This window comes from Leucoraja erinacea, chromosome 19, assembly GCF_028641065.1.
Source record: "Leucoraja erinacea ecotype New England chromosome 19, Leri_hhj_1, whole genome shotgun sequence".
Classification (NCBI taxonomy): Eukaryota; Metazoa; Chordata; class Chondrichthyes; order Rajiformes; family Rajidae; genus Leucoraja; species Leucoraja erinaceus.
In genome coordinates, this window is record NC_073395.1 from 27763363 (window position 1) to 27784006 (window position 20644).

The window sequence follows — 20644 nt, forward strand, 5'->3', positions numbered from 1 at the left end:
GAGAAAATAATGGAACTGAAAGCTAATGAATCTCCCTGACGTGATGATCTGAATACCTGTTGGTTTTGGAGATACGGCCGCGCCAGTTATCACGTTCCAAAATTCATTAGATTCTAGAACGGGATGTAGTTTCAAAGTAAGGGATTAGCCATGCAGGATAAAGATAAAGGATAAAGGATGGGAAGAATGTTCTTCACCCAGAGAGCAGTAAATTATGAATTATCCAGCCATAAGTAGTGGTGTCATAGTCGCTCAGTATATCCATGGCAGAGATTAATTGACTTCTGAATATTAAGGGGATAAAACGTTATGGAATTAGTGCAGAAAAATGTTTATAATCTAATTCAACGGTTTGCAGACTCAAGGGGGCAGAATGGGTGATTCCAGCTTCCTTTTCTTAAGGTATTATTTTCATCAATGATATGATAGATTTTAAGTGCCACTATTAGACTGTTCACCTAACTTATTTAAAGAATAAAATGACTGGATTTCATGGTGTTAACAATACAAAATAGTAACGTTGACCTCTTCAAATGTTGGTTATTGCATCACGTAAACCAATGCTATACAGAAGCCAAATACTTATGTTTACCACGTCACTCATGGGGTCTAGATGACCAGCAAGCTCAATAAATTGACTCGGTCACTTTAGTGTCATTGGCATACATTGTTGCAATCAGCTTTGGATCCATCCGTCCGGTCGGTTAAAGCAGAAATGAAGGGGCTGATAATAATTTTACTTTCTATTAACTTTACAGCAGCTTTCATCAGGTGAGTTATTTCTGAATCTTTTAATTCTATGTAAATAAATGTATGACCAATATGCATCTTGAACTGAAGAAGTAAACTGGAAGTGTGGATCATTGGAGGTGGATGAATGGAATCTGATTTTTAAGGTATGCAGGATGGCAACATTATAACTATGTTCTGCATTTTCCACTTATTTCCCTGTAGCCTATCCTCTCTATCACATGCCTGCCAATGACTCTCAATCTTCCCGCCACCCACCTATACTTGGGGCAATGTATAGAACTAAACACTCAGCGTGCACACAATCTAGATGGAAGATTGATGTATATGTATTTATCTCGACACAGGAGACCATTCAGCCCATCAAACATTGCCAACTTCCAGATTAGCAGTCCCTTCAGCCCATTCCCACATATTTTCTTTCTCACGTGCCTGCCAAACACTGCCTGTCTTTCTGCCACCCAACTGCACTTGGGGCAATGTTCAGAACTAAATCAAACTACCAGCACATGTCTGAGATGTGGCAGGAGCACAGAGAGGAAGTGCAAACTCTGCACAGACAGTGGCCAAATCAGCATTGACCCTGTGTGGCTGAGGTTTGCAGGCCATTGTGCTGCCATTACCTACTGACAAGGGAGCCAGGGGACTGAGGTATGGAAATGGAGCTTGTAATAGTAGACTGGTGGCAAAAGGTCCACTTCACCCAGGCCCCAGAACAAACTCATGACCTGAAGAATCCTGCCATGAAGTGATGGATGATACAGACTAGGAAGTCAGGTAGTTCCATTGCATTACCTATAATGTGCGGCAAGTGTTTGGGATGATAATTGGGACAGTGCATTACCATTGCTTTGAGTAACATGCCAGTGGTGCAGCTTGTAACAACTCTGCCTCAAAATGCCAAAGACCTGAGTTTAATCCTGACCTCACGAACCCACATCCCAAAGACATGTGGGTTTGTAGGTTAATTGTCCTCTGTAAAAATTGCCCCATGTGTGCACGTGTATGGTAGAATCTGAGATGAACTGATGATACTATGGAGAGAATAACGTTGAATTGGATTATGCTAGGATAAGCGTTAATGGGTGGTTTATGGTCAGCAGACTTGGTGGGCCAAAAGGCTTACTTCCATATGGTGTCTCTCTTTTCTATCTCAAATAATTATCGACCGTCTTGAAGAAATTAACAATTCAAACCGTTCCCTACTTATTGAGCCATCCACACAATTTAATCATCTTAATGCTGGTACAGTAAGTTACGTAGGTAGACAAAAATGTTGGAGAAACTCAGCGGGTGCAGCAGCATCTATGGTGCAAAGGAAATAGGCGACGTTTCGAGCCGAAACCCCTCTTCAGACTGATAGGGGGTGGGGGGAAGTGGGGAGAAGAAAGGAAAAGGGAGGAGGAGGAGCCCGAGGGCTGAGGTAGGAAGGGGGGGAGACAGCAAGGGTTAACAGAATTGTGAGAAATCAATGTTCATGTCACCAGGATGCAGACTACAGGTGCACAAGGACCCAAGCAGTCGTTCCAGGTGCGACAGAGGTTCACCTGCACCTGCTCCAACCTCATCTATTGTATCCGCTGCTCTAGTTGTCAGCTGATCTATATCGGTGAGACCAAGCGGAGGCTTGGCGATCGTTTCGCCGAACACCTCCGCTCGGTCCGCACTAACCAACCTGACCTCCCGGTGGCTCAGCACTTCAACTCCCCCTCCCATTCCGTATCCAACCTCTTTGTCCTGGGCCTCCTCCATGGCCAGAGTGAGCAACACCGGAAATTGGTCTGCATCCTGGTGGCATGAACGTTGATTTCTCACAATTTTGTTAACCCTTGCTACCTCCTCCCCTCCCCTTCCTACCTCAGCCGTCGGGCTCCTCCTCCTCCCTTTTCCTTTCTTCTCCCCGCCTCCCCCCACACCCTATCAGTCCGAAGAAGGGTTTCAGCCTGAAAGGAGCCTATCAGAATACTTGCATCATGCCTCAATTAGTTCAGCAAGAAGCTGGGCATCATCCAGGCAAAGCAGCTGGCTGTTTAATCCCATTAAACATTCATCCCCAGCTTAGGTAGACAAAAGTGCTGGAGGGTGGTTGGAAGAAGAAGGGTTTTCAGCCCGAAACGTTGCCTATTTCCTTCGCTCCATAGATGCTGCTGCACCTGCTGAGTTTCTCCAGCACTTTTGTCTACCTTAGATTTTCCAGCATCTGCAGTTCCTTCTTAAACATCCGCAGCATAGTATCTGCAGTATTAGGCTCTACAAAATGTTTGACAGCTACTTGTCCAGCTCTGACGACAACCTTGGCCTCAACTTCAAAGAATCATGCATTGAATCACAATTTCATGCATTAAAAATATTTTCATTTTTCCTCACTACCAGGTCTAGGGCAAACCTTTCAGGAGGTAACGGGCAGAGTCATTTTGCCCATCATCCATGCTGGTGGTATGGTATATATAGCCATACTCTACAGTCTACGTTGCAAATACACAGTACTGCTGGCAGTATCTGTAGAGAGAGAAAAACAGAGATCATGTTTCAGTTTGATGGCAGTGCAGTTAGTAATCTGTAGTTCTGCATGTTATGTTTTAAGTGTGATGTACTCACTTGAAATATTTAATGCATTTTTACAGGATTCCTTTAACCCGCTTCAAGACGATAAGAAACATCCTAAAAGAACGTAACAAACTTGAAGACTTTCTAGTGCACCACAATTCAAGTACATTCACCCACAAATACAGGAGCTGCTATCCTTCTGAATTCTTAATGGTAAAAGATGCTGGTGTCACCTCTGAGCCTTTATCAAATTACATGGATGTAAGTTTTCATTAATATTGACAAGAGATAAAATGAAAGCTAAATGTTGAAGTCATAGAAATATAAAATACAGAATTGCTGGAAAAAGAAAAACTAGTTAAACATTCTGTGTAGACAACTCAAGTCAGAACCCAGGGCAATTTAATTTCACAGAATACTAAAATATGAACGTTTGCATTATTGGTGTATGTCAGCTGCCTAACAGTTTTTTTTTAGGTGCATGCGCTCGATAACCTGATAAAAGCCTGAAGCAATCGCAGGTTGGAGAAGATTAAAACAAATTGTGGCACAGAAACTGATCCCCACCTCCTTCCTCCTTCTTCTTGTTTTTACACTCACATCACACAACCAATACCCCTCAGTTCCAGCATCCAAGTAGCCACCTTCTGTTATTTCCACTGGTTTGCTGCTTCCTACGAAGGTCCTGTTATAGGGAGTTCCCCTTTTTTTTACTTAGCCAATCTTAAAAATATCAAGTCTGCAGATTTTATGAACATCCAATTTTTTTTGTTAAACCAGATTTTGACTTTTAAACTGGCACCGAATGCAGCAAAACTCCCTTATAATTGAAACCCTTCAGTTACCGTTTCAACTAATTACAGCTTTGCTTTGGGCAAAATTTCTCAGTGCAAATTTAACTCCCCTTGCTTTTTCTGACTAAATCAAGAAGCAGAAATTCTGCAGTTACTAATGCTATCTTACTGTAGCTTAGACTGACAATGGAAGGTTAACTCAATTAATGTTTTAAAAATATTTTTAAAATATATCTTTACCTTGTACATATGTCCCGGATGCCATTATGACTGAAATATCAGGATTAGAAAGGCCACTGCTTTAAAGGACAACAATTTTGAAGCGTTATAAAAAGTCTTTCTCCTGCATTAAATTTTAATGGCCCAGCAAATCAACATTGGTTCATAGATAAAGACACAATATGCTGGGGTAACTTCTTCAATGTAGGCATAACTCGAGGGTCTAGCAGCATATCTGGAGGGCATGAATAGGTGATGTTTTGGCTCAGGTCCCTTCTTCAGATAGATTGTAGTTGGGGGTGAAAGCTGGAAGAGAAGTATGGGCAGGACAAAGGCAGGCAAGTGATAGGTGGAAGATAGACAAAAAAGTTGGAGTAACTCAGTGGAACAGGCAGCATCTCTGGAGAGAAGGAATGGGTGACATTTTGTGTCGAGACCCTTCTTCAGACTTTTTGTGACTTTCGTCTCGACCCGAAATGTCACTCCAGCTTTTGGTTCTATTTTTGGTTTAAACCAGTATCTACAGTTCCTTCCTACACAAGTGATAAGTGGATATAGGTGAAGGGGGTTTGATTTGTAGATGGTTGGACAAAGGGCAGAAATGAAAAGACAAGTGGCTGTGAGATAAGGATGAAGTGGCATGAAATGTGAGGCAGAAATGAAAAGAGATTAGGCAAAGTTCCTTGATTGTTGGGTTTACAGATACCAGGAAAGGACTTGGGTGGGTCATATTGATTTTTGCATTTTATAGTCACAAAATAGATTAGGAAGCCTTGATTTACAAAAGGACTTGGGTTCCTTTTTGCATTGGTCACAAAAACACACACTTGCAGTTACAGCAACAGTTAAGAAGGCAAATGGTACATAAGTTGTGACCATACCTGGGGTCTTGTGGTCTAGTTTTGGTCTTCATACTTCAGAAAGGAGTGCAACGAAGGCTCACTTGGCTGATCAGTTTGGCGGCAGAACTGCCAAATAACAAGACATTAGGTTGACCTGGTCCTGGCCTACATCTATGAGAGTTAAAAAGAATAAGTTGGGATCGTATTGAAACTAAACAGATTCTAACAGAGCCAGACAGTTAGAATGTCTAAAGGCACAACAGACCTCCGATGCTGTAATGTGGAGCAAAAAAACAAGGAACTCATCTGGTCAGGGAGCACCAATGAAGGGAAATGGACAGACGATATTTTGGTTCAAGACCCCTCCTTGGGACTGAAAGAATGGGGGGAGATGGTCAGAATAAAGAGTTGAGGGAGGGTGCGGTGTTTGTGGGAAAGAAGGGTATGTGTGGGAGGATCTGGGTGGATGGAGGGACCTGGGGGAGTAGGTTACTTGAAATTGGAGAATTCAATATTTATACCGTTGGGTGTAGACTGTGTAGTGGAATATGAGGCGCTGTTACACTAATTTGTGTTTGGTCTCACTCTGGCAGTTGTGAATGCCGAACACAAACATGTGGTGTGGGAAAGAGGCAATGGGAGTCATTGGGTTTGTAGTAAATGTCTGTGGATAGTTTGTCTCCTGAGATAGAGTCAAAGAGATTAAGAAAGGGAAGAGAGATGTCAGAAATGGTCCGAGTGGACTATCTCTGTGATATTGTGGTTTACTCATCCCTCCCCACCCATCTCTCCCCCTCCAGAGATATTTTCCATTGCAAACCACAGAAGTGCAATACCGGCCCCTACGCCTCCAGTCTCACCACCATCCAGAGATCTAAGCTGCCCTTCCAGTTGAGGCAGGGTTTTACATTCACCTCCTCTAAACCCGTCATTGCATTAGATGCCCTCAATGTAGCCTCGTCTCCATCGGTGACACCAAACGCAGAGTAGGTTTCTGCTTGGCCGAGCACCTGCTCTCTGTCAAGCTGATGCTATTAAAAGTGAATTCTCTAATTTCAGGTAACTTGCTCCCCCTCAGTTCAGTTCCCCTATCCTTTCTTCACTCAGTTAATGGTGATTTCACTCACCACACTAGGTGATGAAGGCCAAGTCACTGAACAAATCTAAGGAGGAGGTAGATTTCTCCAAACAAAAGCCATCAAGAGATAAGGGTAGTACGTAGAAATAGGGTATTAACCATGATCAGAGTGCAGAGGGGGATGAAGGGCCTACACTTGCTCTCATTTTCTATGTTTCGGTGTTTATGATTATCAATTTGATGTACATATGCAGTCAGTTAAAACCTCTGCAGTCTGTAATAAAGCAAAGATACAAACTTTGGCAGCATTCAAATCAAATTATCTCTGAGTTCAAGACTGTGGTCCAATATTTTATGTTTGTTAAACCTTTGAAAGAAATGATATGTCAAAATGGCAGTCAAAATACCCAGACAAGATTGAGAGGGTGGGTGGGGGGTTCCTTCCTCCTGCTAGTTGGATATTAAGATTAATCCTTGCCGTAATTTAAAAAGCAAGTAACTAACTGTAGCATTTGTGCAAATTCATGAATTAAGTTCTGTTAAAAGAGACGTTCCTTAGTGATACAAAGTTTGCTCTATCACAATATGCATAGTTATCTTTCCACTTGAATGCATTAGGCTGCTTTTTTGACAGATCCCGGCACATATTGTTTTCATGTCACTCCCATCATAAATTCACTTGAAATGCTTTAATATGTATGGAGTGTTTGTCTATGCGTAAAAACATTCTATATTTGAGCCAACTTAGTTACTAAGTTGCTCAGTGCATTGTAGAAGTCTTACTCCACTTGGGGTTTGTGTTCCACTCTGGTGTGAAGGAAGTTTAAAGTAGTCCTTTGACCCATGGTGTTCAGTCACAATTGACTAATTCCAACATTTGGAGAGAATTATCTTTAGGCCCAGTACAATAACAAAACGTTTGTTCACAATCAGAGTGGAATAACTATATGTGAGCACACACACACACACACACACACATGCCAGGACATGACTGTAGTTGAGCAGAGTGCAGTGGATAACATAAGTTTTGTAGGAAGGAACTGCAGATGCTGGTGAATACTGAAGATAAACACAAAATGCCGGAGTAACTCAGTGGGATAGGCAACATCTCTGGAGAGAAAGAGTTGGTGATGTTTCTGGTCGAGACCCTTCTTCGAAACCCTTCTTGATGCTGCCTGTCCCGCTGAGTTACTCCAGCATTTTGTGGATAATTAAGTTGCCTGACTACACATAACATTGTTCGATCAGAGTCCTACAGATTAAACTAACAAATCTTGTGCTTCAAATGTTATATCCTTCGGACTATCAACTCATTTTGGACAAATAGTTTTTATTTCTTAAACATAGAGTATAATTGAATAATAAATACATTAATGAACTAATATTTAGTTGCCTCGAGTATTGGCCCAGGATAGGAATTCAAACTCCACCATATCAAGTGATGAATTTAAATTCAATTCATTAAATAAATCTGAAGTGAAAATTAGTACTGGCATTGTCAATCATGAAATTATTAGATCATTGCAATAATCCATCCAATTCCTTCAATTTAAATTTCTTTCCAGATGGGACATTTGCCAACCTTACCTTGGGACTCCGGATCCAGAAATGTAGTTGACGGTTGTCTTTATCTAAAATATCCTAGCAAACTATTCGGTTCAGTGTCCCGGAAGAGAGAGAAGATAAACGCCTACCAAGCCAGCATGAAAGAATAAATATAATACAATATAAAATGTGTAGGAAGGAACTGCAGATGGTGGTTTACACCAAAGGTAGACACAAAATGCTGGAGAAACTCCAGCAGGGACAGGCAGCATCCCTGGAGAGTAGACATGGGTCTTGTTTCAGGTTGAGACCCTTCTTCAGACAGTCCAAGAGGCACAGAGTCCAATTTAGTAACCAAAGTACTGCACCAAAACAGCTGGAGCTGTATTAGCTCCAGCACTGTGAGCTGTCCCGACTGCTTCCTAAGAGAAGTCGTAGATGTCTTGAACATGAATTTCCTGGCTCGGACTTCAAACAGGCAATTGCCCTTATCTAGTTTATATCTAGGCTGATTTGCAGTCCTTACAAGGATTGAAGTCTCAACAACTCAAAGAGGTGCATGAAAGCCCAACTCATTTGTAATTGTGTAACTTTAATTGAATTTCATATGTTCATGATGTAGAAGAACTCAATACATTTTTGGGCTCCAAGGAAATTAAATGATTTGGGGTTGTTTCCCTAATTGATTTCCTCCTGTACCATGCTCTTGATGACCTAAAATGTAAAATCACAGTGGAATTTCTTTGCATCTGGCTCCCTCCCTTCAACTTATTGCCCGAGTCTCTGCATGGGTTTGCACCGCTGCTGTTTTCACTCACCAAGACCCAGTGATGCTCCTGTGAAGTGCGGGACCTGATATATTCAGTTTACTCAGTTGCAGTTATGGATGGGACAGATGGTTGCCTTAGGTGAGGATTCATGAGGCACCCTGGAGGAAATTCAACTGTCAAACCAGGTCTGTCATGGCCAGAGGCTGGGGAAGCTGAGCTAAGTAGTTTTGTAAATGTATTTTCAGATTGTGAGTGCATTGTTGCCCATCACCAACTTGACTTTTACATTCATTTACTGTATGTGAAAGCAACAATCATTTTATAATCGAGTGACAAGTTAGAAATCAACACCATTGAATCAATCTGAGTATGATAGTGCAAAATAATGAAACCTGAAGTTAGCATCTATAAGTGACTTCAACAGCAGGGGATAGATACTCCAGGGAGCTGCTCAGTAACAGCCCGCAAGGGATCTTCAGGATTTTATGGATTACACAACAGTACAGCCAGGAATAAGTCCTTTGGCCCACAATATCTGTGTTGATCATGATGCCAAATTAAATTAATCCCTTTGTCTGCACATGATCCATATCCCTCCATTCACTGCATATCCAGCACAATATATCAGAGGCACAGCTGGCAGAGCAGCTGCCACACAGAGCCAAAGACCCGGGTTTGATCCTGCCCTCTGGTGTTGTCTGTGTGAAGTTTGCACATTCTCCCTGTGACCACTTAGGTTTCCTCAGGGTGCTCCAGTTTCTTTCAACATCCCAAAGTCGTAAGGGTTTGTAGGTTAATTCGCCCTGTAAATTGCCCCTAGTGAGTAGATGCAAAAGTGGGATCACATAGAACTAGTATGAAGGTGTGATCAATGGTTGGTGTGGACTTGGTGCACTGAAGGTTCTGTTTCCATGCTCCCTCTTTCAATCAATTCAATCAATCCATGTGCTGATTTAAAAGTCTCTTCAATGCCACTATCTTATCTACTTCCACCACCGCCTCTGGCAGTGCCAAGGAGTACTGCACTTAATTTACTGCAAATGGTGTGAACATTACTGAGGTTTAACTTTGTCATGTTTTCTTAATACTTAGGCCCAATATTATGGAGAGATCAGTATTGGAACCCCACCTCAGATGTTTACTGTAGTGTTTGACACTGGCTCGTCTAATCTCTGGGTGCCTTCTGCCTACTGTATCAGCGAGGCATGCAGTGAGTAAAACCAAAGTTCATATTCTATCAGTTATCACAATCCAACTTAATGTAAAGTTACTGGGTTAACCAGTAGAAATGGTTTCAAACAAATAGTCTGCAATGTGCTAGTTATACAAACAACTTATCCCAACACTACATTTTATTCCGTTATTATATAAATAAATCCTGGTTATTCAGAATAGAGACACTAGAAACTGTAGATGCTGGAATCTTGAGCAAAAAACAAAGTGCAGGAGGAACAGCGGATCAGGCAGCATTTGTGACGGGAAGTACCTGCTGCAGCATCAATTGGAAGAGTGTATCATTCTCACTTTGGTCTCATTAGTCACATTAAACACCACCAAACTAGATGAAAACAAATCATCCTTGATCTTGAAGACTGCTGAAGAAAAAGAAGAAGACATTTAAATATACTGAGGGAATGGAATTAATAATCAAGGTTCTTATGCAGGAATCCAATAGTTTAATTTGTACTGTGGCTCAGCTGGAATTCAGACCTACGGTTTGAACTCTAGAGAATATTGAAGCATCCCTGATTAAAACCTCATATATGATTTACCTGGGTCTGTACGTTGAATAATGCTCTAAGTAGGTACGTGCACGGAATTGCCTATTTGTAAATAGGTAGAAGTGCTGCACAGAAGGATGAGTGAATTTGGGCAGTTTGCATCTTTTTTACTGGAATTCTTCCCACAATGAATTGTGGAGCTAGAATTCATAGCAGCTGATATAACCCAAAGAAAAAAAACTTATTTCAATGTTTTCTGTTGATTTCTATATTAATTTTCATTTAAAATTAATCCAGCAGTGAAAAGGCACATATTCTGAAGATTTTTCCAAGGTATTTTGATTTTTTCTGAGATTAATTGTACAGAGCATTATTTGGCCTGCTGTTTAATTTTTTTTTAAACCTGCATTTACCAAGTAAGTTTAAAATTATTTCACTCTGAGGTATCCTATGAAATAGTTGGAGCAATGGAGAGAAACATATTTTTTTAGGGTATTCTCTGAGTCTTTCGAAGATATTTCAATGGACTCCAAGTACTTCGGTCATTTCCAAAGGTATCAATGAATCTGGTGGTATGTTCTTTCAAGCTTTTGTATCTTTTGCCTAATGGGAGAGGGAAGAAGAGTGAATGACCAGGGTGTGAGTATTCCTTGATTGTTTTGCCTGTTTTCTGAGGCAGCATAAAGTGTAGATGAAGTGTAGAGGAGGCTGGCTTGCATGATGGACTAGGCTGTATTCATAATTCTCTGCAATTTCTTGAGGCAATATGTTGCCAAACTAAACTGTGATACATGTGGATATGATGCTTTCTGTGGTACATCTGTAGAAACTGGCAAGAGTCATTCAGGACATGCTTCACAGAAGCTGGAAGCAATGGAGGCATTGGTGTACTTTCTTAGCTGTAGTGTCAACATGTTAGTCCAGGACAAATTGTTGGTGATATTCACATCTGAGAACGTGAGGCTCTTGGCCATCTTCATCGACCAAATGAACATACGGACAAACAAATTAGGACTCTCAACCCCTCAAGCTTGTTCAGTCGTTCAATGTAATTGCAACCTAAAATCCAGATTCCCACCCACCCACAATAACCTTTCACTCCCTTGCTAATGAATAATCTATCTACCTCTGCATTTAAAAGTCAGAGGGCGGTTGTTAATCGAATTAATCTATGAATGCAAAATCATACCTCTAGTGTTAATTAAAACAACCCTATTAATGGTTAAGGTCAAACCAAAGGCATTATTAACAAGGATTTATAACTAAGCATTTAACATTTCTCTTATCTTTGTAGAACCACATCAGCACTTTCGTTCATTCTTCTCATCATCATATTCTCCCCGAGGAAACACTTTTTCAATACGATATGGCACTGGGCAACTTGTAGGAGTGTTGGGTAAAGATAAAGTGAGAGTAAGTTGGATTAAATCTACTAATAATGTACAGAATAATTAATACAGGAGATGGGCTTGAATAAACATCACACTTGGATCTTAACAATAGGTCCAACTTAATATGTATCCTACCTTTATCCTACTCCTTCATCCTCAATTGAGTTTTTGATTTTCAGTAAATCTAAGCTGGATACGCCAGGTCAGTTAAACATATGTCATGAATTTATTTTTCTAATCAATTATGATAAATTCCATGGTTGTTTTATTTTGCCAATGTGCTATGTCTTTAAATAATAAATTAAACTTTGAACCCTTGAAAATAACCACATCATTATATTGATAATTAGAAGGGATGTTGATTGAATATAAAATATTATTGCCTCTGCGTGGATGAGCTGCTCAATTTTCTTGCGTTGTGCTCTATAATAGGAAGGATGCCACCCAGTTAAATTAGCACAGTTAGATCATTGTTATTTCTCGGCAACGCACATCTTCAATTAAGTCCCACTAATGTGTTTTTCTGCTACTCCTACATTTAAAAAAAATATTATTTCATTAAGCTTTGCTTGATTTACTACCTTAGCATCTGTGTTTCTCTTTCATGCAATGATTTTTACATTGAGGCAATATTGTGAATAATAGGTAGACAAAAGTGCTGGAGAAACTCAGCGGGTGCAGCAGCATCTATGGAGCGAAGGAAAAAGGCAACGTTTCGGAAGGAACTTCAAATGCTGGTTTACACCGAAGATACACGAAGAATAACAGTAGATGTTTTTAGTATGAGCATTATTACTCTGTATCAGTTCAGAAATGCATGAAAGTCATTAGAATTAGCATCAAAATGATGTTCACAAGTTCACAAATTCACAAGTTATAGGAGTAGAACTAGGCATTTGGCCCATCGAGTCTACTCCGCCATTCAATCATAGCTGATCTTTGCCACCTAATCCCATTTTCCTGCCTTCTCCCCATAACCCTTGACGCCCATTCTAATCAAGAATTTGTCTATCTCTGCCTTAATAATATCCACTGACATGGCCTCTGTGGCAAGGAGCTCCACAGATTAACGACCCTCTAACTTTCCTCCTCACCTCCTTTTTAAAAGAACGCCTTTTAATTTTGAGGCTACAACCTCTGGTCTTAGACTCTCCCACCAGTGGAAACATCCTTTCCACATCCACTCTATCTTAGCCTTTCTCCCTCAATATCATAAAAGTATCCTATTTGAGGCATTTTAATAACGCAGTTACTTCAAACCATCAGCTGCACATATCTATTCAATGAGTTTTAATGTTTTCCTTGGATCAATAGTGTTCAATAGGCATATTCATACCATGATTTCACATAAACAAGCATGCTAGGAAGGTGAAAGGGCATATAGCTTTCCTGTTTTAGATTATTACAAACCTAGGGTGGCACAGTGACAGGTAGAGCTATTGCCTCAAAGCGTCAGTCCCAGGTTCGATCCTGACCTCGGGTGTTGACTGTGCAGAGTTTGCACATTCTCCCTGTGTTCCGGCTTCCCCCTACATCCCAAAGACGTGTGGGTTTGTAGGTAAATTGGCATCTGCAAATTGCGTCTGTAGGGAGTGGATGCAAAAGTGGGATTACATAGAATTAATGTGCACAGGTGATCGATAGTTGGCGTGGACTCCGTAGGCTGAGGGCTAGTTTCCATGCCGTATCTCCAAACTCTATTGACTGGATTTTTGTCTTCCAAAAACCTGTAGTTCTTTGATCTTCATCTGCTGATCTGCTGATAACATCTGCTGATAATTTACCACTTTTCTTCTTTCTTTGCAGGTCGGAAATATGGTTGTGCAAGGCCAAGAATTTGGTGAATCAGTTTATGAGCCTGGTTCGACCTTTACTCTGGCAAAATTTGATGGAATTTTAGGTTTAGGATATCCATCTTTAGCTGAAGGTGGAGTCATTCCAGTGTTTGACAGAATGATGCACCAGGGTCTGTTGGAAGAACCCGTATTTTCTGTCCTACTCAACAGGTTTTTTATATAGCTGCTCCATATTATATATAGCATAGTAGTAAAAAAAATACATGATTTTAATATTTCCATAACTCATTTCAATTAGTTTTAATATATTATTTGATGCGAATTATTCTTAAACCTTCTACATGAAATTTCCAGACTAAATGAGTAATTTATCTCCCTATTAGACTAAAATCAGTGGATTTCACATTGATATTTTATGCCGTGGTGACAGAACACACAGCCTGCTACAAAAGGGAACATCTGCATGTATCCCAGCAAGCCCTTATGGTATTCATCTGAGGAGGAAATTTACCTGCAGGCAATCCAATTATCACTTGCACATTAAGGTCTTGACGAGCAGTTGCAGACAAACAGCCTGAGGAGAAATAATGAAACATATTAAGAATGACAATGATGTGCTTTCAGGTTCTTAACTGCTGGCTATTTGCACTGCTGACTATCTCCCTGCATGCCGACTCACTGTGAATCAGTGATGATGGTCCTTTTTGCACACAAAACCTAAGACAGGAAATTATTGCAATGTCACTCATTTTTTGTTAGTTACGGTATAAATACTCGCTCTTCAAAATCTAAATGTTCACATCGACATGTTGTACTTCTACAAAACTATTTCCTTTTTGGGAACATGGGAAATACAGGTAACTTATTTAGTTGCTATTCAGAATTGTAGCATTTTTGATATTTAGTTGCTATTCAGAATTGTAGCACCTTTTTTCCATACTCCCTTTTCACAGTACTGACTGTCATATTGTTGTTTTTATCTTAGCTATTCACCAAAATGAGCGTATGTTTTAACATTATTTAATGCTTTTACCTTTTTTTGTCTCCCAGTAATGTTTTCTGAAAGCAGACCTCATGGCCATCAAGGACGTACATGGCTTCGGCCTCATTATAGATTTAAAAAAAAATCTGTTCTGTCATTTTACTCTGTCATATTGGTATAGTTTAGTTTTAGTTTAGTTTAGTTTAGAGATACAGTGCGGAAACAGCCCCTTCGGCCCACCGGGTCCTCGCTGACCAGCAATCCCCGCACATTAACACAATCCCACACCTACTAGCGACAATTTTTACATTTACGAAGCCAATTAACCTACAAACCTGCACGTCTTGTTTAATTTTATTAATCTCTCACATTTCTTACTTCCCATTCCTTATATTTTTCATACCTTTTAATCTTCCCTTTTCTTACTAATGTTTCTTTAGAAACATAGAAACATAGAAATTAGGTGCAGGAGTAGGCCATTCGGCCCTTCGAGCCTGCACCGCCATTCAATATGATCATGGCTGATCATCCAACTCAGTATCCCGTACCTGCCTTCTCTCCATACCCCTGATCTGATCCCCTTAGCCACAAGGGCCACATCTAACTCCCTCTTAAATATAGCCAATGAACTGGCCTCAACTACCCTCTGTGGCAGAGAGTTCCAGAGATTCACCACTCTCTGTGTGAAAAAAAGTTCTTCTCATCTCGGTTTTAAAGGAATTCCCCCTTATCCTTAAGCTGTGACCTCTTGTCCTGGACTTCCCTAACATCGGGAACAATCTTCCTGCATCTAGCCTGTCCAACCCCTTAAGAATTTTGTAAGTTTCTATAAGATCCCCTCTCAATCTTCTAAATTCTAGAGAGTATAAACCAAGTCTATCCAGTCTTTCTTCATAAGACAGTTCTGACATCCCAGGAATCAGTCTGGTGAATCGTCTCTGCACTCCCTCTATGGCAATAATGTCCTTCCTCAGATTTGGTAATTATTAATGCTACCTTTTGCATCTCACCAAATGGCGGAAGGACAGGTAATTTGCACAAATATCAACCACCGTTGTTAATTTAAGTCAAATAACTGTGCAATTAAATAACTTTGAGAGGGTGACTACTACTTTAGAATCAATAGACATAAGGGTCCGAGGCAAATATGTCATCCATGTAAGGAATTAAGATGTTTTCTCTTTTGTATTTTAAACTAACCATATTTATTTTCCTAGAGAAGTGGACAGTGATGATGGTGGTGAGTTGTTGCTTGGAGGCATTGACCACACCCAGTACACAGGGCAGATTAACTGGGTCAATGTCACAAAGAAGGGTTACTGGCAAATACGACTGGAAAAGTAAGTGAGTGTGAATCTGTAACGTTGTCTGTGAGGTACACTGACTGCCCTGACCAAAGATCCTGCCCTGACCAGGCAATTTATGCATTGTTGCTGCATGCCAATACCATTCAGAATCCGATTCTTTATTTATATTATTTAATTGTTTAAATAAACGGAATTATCTGGATCTGAGATCTTTTTCGTAAATGTAACTCAGGACGAATCAGTAAACTGGTCTAGAAAAGTCACTTAAAATGCAGTTAAAATAAGTGAACAATAAGTTAAATCTACATGCATAAGATTTACTTAAGTAACTAGAGTGGCACAGTGGCACAGTGGAGCAGCACAGTGGAACAGAAGTAGAGTTGCTGCCTTACAGTGCCAGAAACATGAGTTTGATCCTGACCACGGGTACTATCTGTATGGAGTTTGTTCGTCCTCCCTGTGACCACGTGGGTTTTCTCCGGGTGTTCCAGTCTCCTCCTACATTCCAAAGACGTGTAGGTTTGTAGGTTACTTGGTTTCTGTAAATCATTTCAAGTGTGTCAGATAGAACTAGTGTACGGGTGAGTACTGGTCAGCGCAGACTTAGTGGTCGAAAGGTCTTTGTCCACGCCGGGTCTTTGTTCTCTAAACTAAACAAAATGAAAGTATTGCATGTAGTAACATCTGACGAAAAATCATCTTAGCTATTACTTAATGATTTAAGATTACTTCAGTGATTCACACTAATATCAATTAGTAATCTATTCTAAAAATGTGATCTGCATCTGAATTATTAGCTATGTTGAATGAAAATATACTATTGTTGTGTTACTGATTTGGGGTTAACTAACACTGCAATACTTTCAATCCAGAATAAAATTTCACAACATTGTCCTGTGTCGCAATGGCTGTTCTGCAATAGTTGACACTGGAACCTCTTTGATAGCTGGCCCTTACTTGGCAATAAAAGAAATGTTCCATAAGTTTGCCGACTCTCAGATTGGCATGGGCGAGGTATGAATTTTAACTTGCTGATTGTTGAACTGGTCCTACTTATTTAATTTTTACAGATTATTAACGGTTTCACACTTAATTCTATCTAGTTATGCAAATAATTAAGTGACCATTGTTTCTAAAAGCACTGCAGACATAGCCAACATTAAATTCATTGTTGAAACATTCAGATATTTAAAAACAGATTTCTGGTGAATAGTCTGTCATTTTTGGGAGCATGGTTTTTGCTTGGATAATAAAGTAATTGTGGCATCCCCTTAAAATCCATTAACAGAAAGACAATTTTGTACAGTATTATCAAAATTATTTAGGTTTCTGAGTTACTGGTAAAAGTCAAATTATACCAAACTTGGAATGTCACATTTCTGTATAATAGACATAGAAACATAGAAAATAAGTGCAGGAGTAGGCCATTCGGTCCTTCGAGCCTGCACCACCATTCAATATGATCATGGCTGATCATCCAACTCAGTATCCCGTACCTGCCTTCTCTCCATACCCCCTGATCCCCTTAGCCACAAGGGCCACATCTAACTCCCTCTTAAATATAGCCAATGAACTGGCCTCAACTACCTTCTGTGGCAGAGAATTCCAGAGATTCACCACTCTCTGTGTGAAAAATGTTTTTCTCATCTCGGTCCTAAAAGACTTCCCCCTTATCCTTAAACTGTGACCCCTTGTTCTGGACTTTCCCAACATCGGGAACAATCTTCCCTCATCTAGTCTGTCCAACCCCTTAAGAATTTTGTAAGTTTCTATAAGATCCCCCCTCAATCTTCTAAATTCTAGCGAGTACAAGCCGAGTCTATCCAGTCTTTCTTCATATGAAAGTCCTGACATCTCAGGAATCAGTCTGGTGAACCTCCTCTGTACTCCCTCTATGGCAAGAATGTCCTTCCTCAGATTAGGAGAACAAAACTGTACGCAATACTCCAGGTGCGGTCTCACCAAGACCCTGTACAACTGCAGTAGAACCTCCCTGCTCCTATACTCAAATCCTTTTGCTATGAATGCTAACATACCATTCGCTTTCTTCACTGCCTGCTGCACCTGCATGCCTACTTTCAATGACTAGTGTACAATGACACCCAGGTCTCGTTGCATCTCCCCTTTTCCTAATCGGCCACCATGAACATGAATATATAACAAATATATAATAGACATTTCTGTAAAATAGACAAGAACACCCATCGAATTATTATGATGTACCCAAAATTTACATAAATATTAATACAGGCTTTGTTGATGAATATGTGGATACATGCATGCATTATGTGATATTCAGGTATAAATATAGAACAATTCTATGGAGCAAAATAGGCAAGAAGCTTGCAACATTTTTTCACTGAACATCACGCAATGTCAGATTAATTATCAAAGCCAGTCTTAATGTCAGTTGATCTTCAAAGTTCTTCATGCTTTAACATTACACATTTATCATTAAATAACAATATTACAAATATTCCTATTTTTTTTCTATTTCTGCTTATCTTGTTGTATTTGATATGTATCAGCACAAAATGCATTAATTCAGAATATAGAAAAAAGGATGACCAGTTAATTCATTAAACGTGGGGGATGTTGGTTTAGCTTCACTTGTTTCGCAGTGCAATTCTCTCCCCCCTCCCCTTGTATCCTTCCTCCACTCTCCACCGCACCACTTCATTGGCCAGTTTTGGAAAGACATCTCTGACCAATGAAGGAAATCAAGCAGCAAATATGTGACGTAACCTTCAATGAGCTTATCTACTTTCTATTCGAGCCGATTATTCTCGGGAAGTTATTTATTGTTCACTGTGAATTGGTATTCACTGTATGCGCCAAAAAATATTCCTGCGCTTCATGATTCCTCTGCAAAAAATGTGCCTCATGGCATCTAAAACTGTTGCTCCTTAAATGTGACACATTAACCTACCTAGATTGAATAGTTGTAGATAAGTTCTTCAGTGAGGTCTAATCCTCGCTTAAGAAAAGGTATTTTAATAACATGAGCACCTTCTCATCAATAACCTGTTCTTTAATTGCCAGTATGTTATTGAATGCAAAAAAATGATCAATCTGCCAAATGTGACATTCACAATTGGAGGGATCAAATATACATTGGAAGCAGAAGACTATATTAAAAAGGTAAATACAAATTGCTGGAGTAACTTAACTCGTCAGGCAGCATCTGTGGAGGGAATGGATAAGTGATAGTTCGGGTTGTGACCCATCTGCAGAATGATAGTAGTAGGGGGAAAGAGCTGGAATGTTTCAGATTAGTTTATTGTCACATGTTGTACTGAGGCACAGTGAAAAGCTCTTGGTGTGTGCTAACCAGTCAGCAAAAAGACAATACACAATTACAATTATTCCATTTACAGTGTATAGACACATGATAAGGGAATAATGTTTAGTGCAAGGAAAAGCCAGCAAAGTCTGATCAAGAATAGTCTGAGGGTCACCAAAGCGGTAGATAGTAGTTCAGCACTGCTCTCTAATTGTGGTAGGATGACTCAGTTGTCTGATAAGAGCAAGGAAGAAATTGTCCCTGAATCTGGTGGTGTGCATTTTCACACTTCTATACCTTTTGCCTGATGGGAGAGGGGAGAAGAGGTAGTGGGGAGAGAAGTGAAGAGTTGAGGCGGGAGAGGGGGAGACAAGCCTGACAATTGATAAGCACGGATACAAATTTGGTATTTGAGTCTTATTTTTCAGGCAAAAATATGAATTTTTAATGAATGTTAAAAGCAGACCAGGAGAGTTTGATTGGCTGGAGGACAGAGTAAGTGTCAAAAGCAAGAGATGAAAAGGAGGCAAAAGGGTGTTAAATATGGAGAGTAGAGGGGGGGATCTGGGTAGAAGGCAACGGGAATGTGGGGAAAGAGGGGGAGGATGGTGGGACAAATGGGTGCGCACTGGCGTGGGAGGGCACAAGAACAAAAGAGCGAGGTAGGGGGTATTTAAATTGGAGAATTCAAATGTAATGTGTTTAACTGGATTCATTTCATTATTATGCAAAAATAAACATACTTAATTTAGTTTTGCTTAGTTTACCAAGGTACAGTGAAACATTGTTTATGTTGCATGTTATCGAGTGGAAAGAATATAGATGATTACAATCAAGTCGTTCACAGTGTAAGGATAAAGGATAAAGGGAATAACTTTTAGTGCAAGATAAAGTCCAGTAAAGTCTGATTAAAGATAGCCCGAGGGTCTCCAATGAGGTAAATAGTAGCCGAGACACTCTGTAGATGGTGATAGGATCGGTGGTTGGTGTTTGGTAATATTTGCTTTCATTTTGTAATATTTCAACCTAAAACGATGGACTTTCCTTTCACAAGATTGAAGAAGAAAACCCAGTGTGCCTGTATGGATTCCAAGCAGTAAATATATTTTCTTCTAATGAACCCATGTGGATTCTGGGAGATGTTTTCCTTGCAAAATTCTACACAATTTTTGACCGGGGAAATGACAGAGTGGGATTTGCGAAATCTCGTCACATATTGAACAATCGTGAGGATGTGGAAGACTGAAACATGAGGAGTGAACTGTTCCTAATTTTATAGACTTACCCTTAATGGTTCAGTATTATTCAATGCTACAAGCATTTTTTAACTGGAAGGTCGGGACTCTTTATTTTGCGGAAATAAATTCCAACTCTTGACACCTTCAAAAATTACTTTCTGCAATATTAATTTCATAAAAGAAGTTGCATTTCTTGAGGATCAGAAATTTAAAATATTCAATTTATTGAGCAAGTGATAGGCCAGATTGATTTGAATTTCACTCCAGTTGAAATAATGGGAAGACAAGGTCAATAAAATCAATTTAAGTAATTGTTCGTGATGGAAATTGCACATGAGATTATTGTCATTGTTGACATGGTAGAATCAGAAGATTGACACA

At 39.9% G+C, this 20644-nt stretch overlaps 1 protein-coding gene across 1 annotated transcript; it reads left to right on the forward strand.

The window, feature by feature from the left end:
• Window positions 1–505: 505 nt before the first annotated feature.
• Window positions 506–20436, forward strand: LOC129706423 (cathepsin E-B-like). Its single transcript, XM_055650723.1, has 9 exons — window positions 506–771; window positions 3375–3558; window positions 9638–9755; window positions 11561–11679; window positions 13464–13663; window positions 15653–15775; window positions 16615–16756; window positions 18785–18883; window positions 20080–20436. Exons 1-9 carry the CDS (start codon window positions 716–718, stop codon window positions 20269–20271), a joined length of 1233 nt encoding a protein of 410 aa, XP_055506698.1. The 5' UTR covers window positions 506–715; the 3' UTR covers window positions 20272–20436.
• Window positions 20437–20644: the final 208 nt, after the last annotated feature.

Bases quoted from the DNA above. Each gene is read 5' to 3' on its own strand.
- LOC129706423 (XM_055650723.1), top strand. From the start codon at position 716: ATGAAGGGGCTGATAATAATTTTACTTTCTATTAACTTTACAGCAGCT. The intron at 772-3,374 runs GTGAGTTATTTC...GCATTTTTACAG, and splicing joins TTTACAGCAGCTTTCATCAG to GATTCCTTTAACCCGCTTCA. The intron at 11,680-13,463 runs GTAAGTTGGATT...CTTTCTTTGCAG, and splicing joins TGGGTAAAGATAAAGTGAGA to GTCGGAAATATGGTTGTGCA.